At 38.6% G+C, this 4,811-nt stretch overlaps 1 protein-coding gene across 1 annotated transcript; it reads right to left on the bottom strand.

The window, feature by feature from the left end:
• Positions 1–3,445: 3,445 nt before the first annotated feature.
• Positions 3,446–4,414, bottom strand: LOC106969836 (olfactory receptor 11H6-like). Its single transcript, XM_015066368.2, has one exon. It carries the CDS (start codon positions 4,412–4,414, stop codon positions 3,446–3,448), a length of 969 nt encoding a protein of 322 aa, XP_014921854.2.
• Between the last annotated feature and the right edge of the window lie 397 nt (positions 4,415–4,811).

The following is a 4,811-nucleotide window of genomic DNA, read 5'->3' as shown; positions in this document are numbered from 1 at the left end:
AGGCTTAGTTAACCTCCATCGTCTCATATAGAAACAATGAAAAGAGAGAACTTCTTGAGATGACATTTAGTGTCTACTCTCTTAATAACTGTAAGTCTCTAAGGTCTGTGAGTATTTTGCACTTCTTTATTTCTCCAAACCTGGGCTCAATACTTAGCACATAGAGGACACTCAGTAAAAGTTTGGGAGATGAATATATAAAAAAGTGAATAAATGAGTGAAGGAATGTTTCAAAGGAGGAAAATAAAATTGTCGGAAAATACATCATAGTACGGATTCCAAATAATAGATCCTGATAATTTAGTTTTAGTATCTTTGAGTGTGTTTGGGATGAGGAAATAGTGTGGATTTTGTCAGAAGTAAACCCATGGCTTGGGGAGTTTCTATAAGAATAATGTGAACAAAATTTGGTTTCCAGGGTGGGATGTAGTTTCAGGATCAATAAAACCATTAATCTGGGCCTAAGATCTTAAAGACAATGTAGGACATATTGTGTTAGGAGATGAAATTCAAGAGGAAATTCAGGAAAAATTCCTGGCTTAATTGATAGGGAAGCCTGAGAAAATATGGGGAAAGCTCAAGGCACAACTATTGAAGAAATTAAGCTTGTCAAAACACACAGATCAGGTCACTTTTCCATACACAGGGCTGATAGTTAGAACCCTGGGAAGATAACTGTTTTAGGGAGACAACTTTGAAGATCTGAGAGTTGCCTGCCTAAATCTGTTCCAGAATATTTCTTCTAGTGCACTCTCATCTCAGAAATAGCACCTTTAATAACTTTTGCACTTATATAAAGATTTTTATCATTTTAAGTTGCAGACCACTGTAGGACATTTGCTCTTTGACTTGTTACTCATCATTTACACCCTGCCAGAAAATTATATACATTTTAAATGACTATTTAAAAATTTCTTTTTAACATTTATTTATTTTTGAGATAGAGACAGAGCATGAATGGGGGAGGGTCAGAGAGAGAGAGACACAGAATCTGAAGCAGGCTTCAGGCTCTGAGCTGTCAGCACAGAGCCCGACGCAGGGCTCGAACTCACGGACCGCGAGATCATGACCTGAGCCGAAGTCGGCCGCCCAACCGACTGAGCCACCCAAGCACCCCTAAATTACTATTTTAGAAAATAAAATGAAAATAAAAATGGTAAATATGAAAAAAAATTATTAATGGCATTACTAGTGCCTCTAAATCAAACTGTTAGTAGTACATTGTTGTATTTCCTCATATCTCCTATTTCTAGTTTATTCTCAATCATACCACAGCAATTTTTTGCATGTCTTTATAAAAGTTTTTTAAATTTATTTTTTTATTGAAGTATAGTTGACAATGTTACATTAGTTTCAGGTGTACAACACAATGATTCAATGACTATACATTATGCTATGCTCACCACAAGTGTAGCTACCAACAATCAGCATACAATGCTATTGCAGTACTAGTGGCTATATTCCCTATGCTGTAGCTTTTATTCCAAAGACTTCCTCATTCCATAATTGGAAACCTGCATCTCCCACTTTCCTTTACCCATTTTGCATTTCCCCTTACCTTTTTCCTCTGACAAGTGGAAGTACTGGACTGTGGTATTAATATTTTAAAATTTTTGAGGAACCTCCATACTGCTTTTCACAGTGGCTATACCAATTACATTCCAGCCAATGGTGCACAAGTGTTCTCTTTTTCCCACATCTTCACCAACACTTGTTATTTCTTGTCTCTTTCATGCTAGCCATTTTGACATGTGTAAACTGATATCTCATAATTTTGATTTGCATTTCTGTGATGATGAGTGATGTTGAGCATCTTTTCATGTGTTTATTGGACATCTGTATGTCTTCTTTGGAAAACTATTTAGATCCTCTACCAATTTTTAATCAGATTTTGTTTGGTGTTGAGTTGTATAAGTTCTTTATATATTTTGGGTATTAACCCTTTATTGGATACATCATTAGCAAATATCTTCTCCCATTCACTAAGTTGCCTTTTTCCTTTGCTAATGGTTTCCTATGCTGTGCATAAGTTGTTGTTGTTGTTGTTTTTAATTTTGGTATGGGCCCAATAGTTTATTTTTGCTTTTGTTTCCCTTGCTTTTGGAGATATATCTGGAAAAATGTTGCTAAGGCTGATGTAAAAAAATTACTGCCTATGTTATCTTCTAGGAGTTTTATGGTTTTAGGTCTCACATCTAGGAGTTTAGAAATTTTGAGTTTATTTTTGTGTATGATGTAAGAAAGTGGTCCAGTTTCATTCTTTTGCTTGTAGGTATCCAGTTTTCTCAGCATCATTTATTGAAAAGTAGTCATACTATCTTATTTCTAGCCTTAGACTCATATGCACTATTCTCTTTGCATGATTTGTATTAATTCTAATACATATAGGGAGAAAAACCTCTTTAAAATCATGAAGCATTTAAAATATGAATTATTTTCTGATTAAGTTTCTTGCAGGTAGTCTTGTTTCCAGGTCTCACCCTGTTTCAGAACATATATTCTTTTGTACTGAGTGGTACTGGGTGGTACTAAGACAAGGAAAATAATGAGTTATAAGGAACCTAAAACAACCCAAAAAAGTAAACAGTTGGAAAAAAAACCCCACTATTTTCACAAAGTCCTATTTAAGAATTAAGTTTGCTGAGGAGAAATTTTTTGACAAGCCCAGCTGAGGAAGAGTCCGAAACTGCCAAGGACTTACATATGGAAGACAGTTATTCTGAATAAGAAAGGGAAGGATGTTCTGGTCATTCTGGTGGGTGGTGGGAAGAGTATGAGGAAGGAAGAAGAAGAGGCAGACCAGGTATAATATGAGAAACTGACTGGGTGTTCAGCACGGTGGCCTTTCCTATGACTCTCCCTAACCCCAGCTGGTAGTCAGGTTAATAAACCCACACAAAACTGGAATTACTTTGGTTTTGGATAAAATGTTGAAGGAGATGAGTCTCACATCCAGACTGGTGTGATCAAAATAAGACAGGAGGTATATTCAGGGATTGGAAGAGAAAAGCACACACGAACATGTTTGATGGTGTGTGTGTGTGTGTGTGTGTGTGTGTGTGTGTGTGTAGGGAGAGAGTGATGGGTGCTTTAGACACCTGAGCACTGTGAATCTGGGGTCAGGGACAAATTTACCTATATCTGCAAAAGATAGAAACTGATCTGTTGACATCTGGCTTATATATGATTTTTCTGCCAAAAGGCCTGAAAATGTCTCACATTTTCCTGTTTCCATGCAACGGGCACAGGAATATTAATACATTATGGCCTAGTACAAATGATTTATGCAAGGTCTTGTAAGATCTTGTTTTCTATTTGCTTCATTGAAATGTGTTTCTAAAAATACTCCCTGGGATATGGGAAACATATCTGTCTCTCAAATTTGCATATGACCATTAACCTCCTATAATTTTATATCACTATATGTCCAACACATATATGGATTCTAGTTCTTGAGAGGCTGTCTTTGACCAGGTCTCATAATCCTAAATAGTTTTGTCAGGGCCTGCTTCATCTCCTTATTCCGGAGGCTATAGATCAAGGGATTGAAAAGTGGAGTCATCACAGAATAAAATAAAGTCACAATTTTCTGAATCCCTGCTGGATTGCCTGCTGTTGGACTCACATACATCACCATGATGGAGCCATAGAACAGGGACACCACAGCCAGATGGGAGCCACACGTGGAGAAGGCCTTATGCCGACCTTCTGCTGAGGGGACCCTCAGCACAGCTCTGATCACCAAGGTGTAGGAGCTGGTAATGAAGAGGAAGGTGGAGAAAATGAGGACTGAGTTAAAGATGGCACAGATGATCTCAGTGGCAGGAGCTGCCACACAAGACAGATTCATAAGGGGTCCTGGATCACATAAAAAATGATCAATTGTATTGGGACCACAAAAAGGAAGCTGGGAGATGAGGTAAACTGGGAGGAGAAAACAAGAGAAGCCACACACCCAGCACCCAGCTCCTATTCTGATGCAGCGCTGAACTGTCATGACAGCGGGGTAATGCAGGGGCCTGCAGATAGCAAGGTATCTGTCAAAGGCCATGGCAGACAAGAAGAAGGTCTCAGTGGTGCCCATGGAGAAGAAGAAGTAGAACTGGATGAAGCAGCCATAGAAGGAGATGGAATTGGTCTCAGAGAGAAAGTTGGCCAGCATATTAGGGACAGTAGAAGTGACATACCAGATCTCCAGGAAGGAAAAATTGGCCAGTAGGATGTACATGGGAGTGTGGAGATGGTCATTCCACCACACTGCACAGATGATACACAGATTTCCCATTAATGTCAGGACATAGATCACACAGAAGATTGAGAAGAGGAGGATCTGGACCTCCCAGGTGCAAGGGAAGCCAAGAAGAATGAATTCACTGACAGGGTCAGAGTGGTTGTTTTCAGCTGGGATTTTCATGTTTCTCTCCCTCAAACTGCAATAACAAGACATTACCATGTTACAGATGACTTTGCAGAAGTTTTCTCATTAAGATAGTCTCTGATTTTCTTTACAATTCAATTAGCACAGTTTTAGATTAAACATTTTCAGCATTCTTTGACCCAGTGATATTGGGAGGAATAAGGCACTTGGAGATGTGGATGCTTATTACAGCTTTACCATCATGATCACCATGCCCATCGTGGGCCATTAAACACCTGCCTTTGTTTAGTGTCCTCAGCACTATATAAAATTAATTAGATGCTTTCTTGTCATTGAGAGGCTTCAACTTAGGTCAGAAACATCAACTTAAAAGCAGTTATTTATTTTGAGAGAGAGAGAGAGCACAGGCAAGAGTAGGGGAGAGACACAGAGA

Source organism: Acinonyx jubatus, chromosome B3, assembly GCF_027475565.1.
Source record: "Acinonyx jubatus isolate Ajub_Pintada_27869175 chromosome B3, VMU_Ajub_asm_v1.0, whole genome shotgun sequence".
Lineage (NCBI taxonomy): Eukaryota > Metazoa > Chordata > Mammalia > Carnivora > Felidae > Acinonyx > Acinonyx jubatus.
Note: the sequence above shows the minus strand (reverse complement) of the source record. Positions and strands in the feature narration are given on the sequence as shown.

Excerpts from the sequence above, each read along its gene's own strand:
- LOC106969836 (XM_015066368.2), bottom strand. The coding sequence starts at position 4,414 with ATGAAAATCCCAGCTGAAAACAACCACTCTGACCCTGTCAGTGAATTC.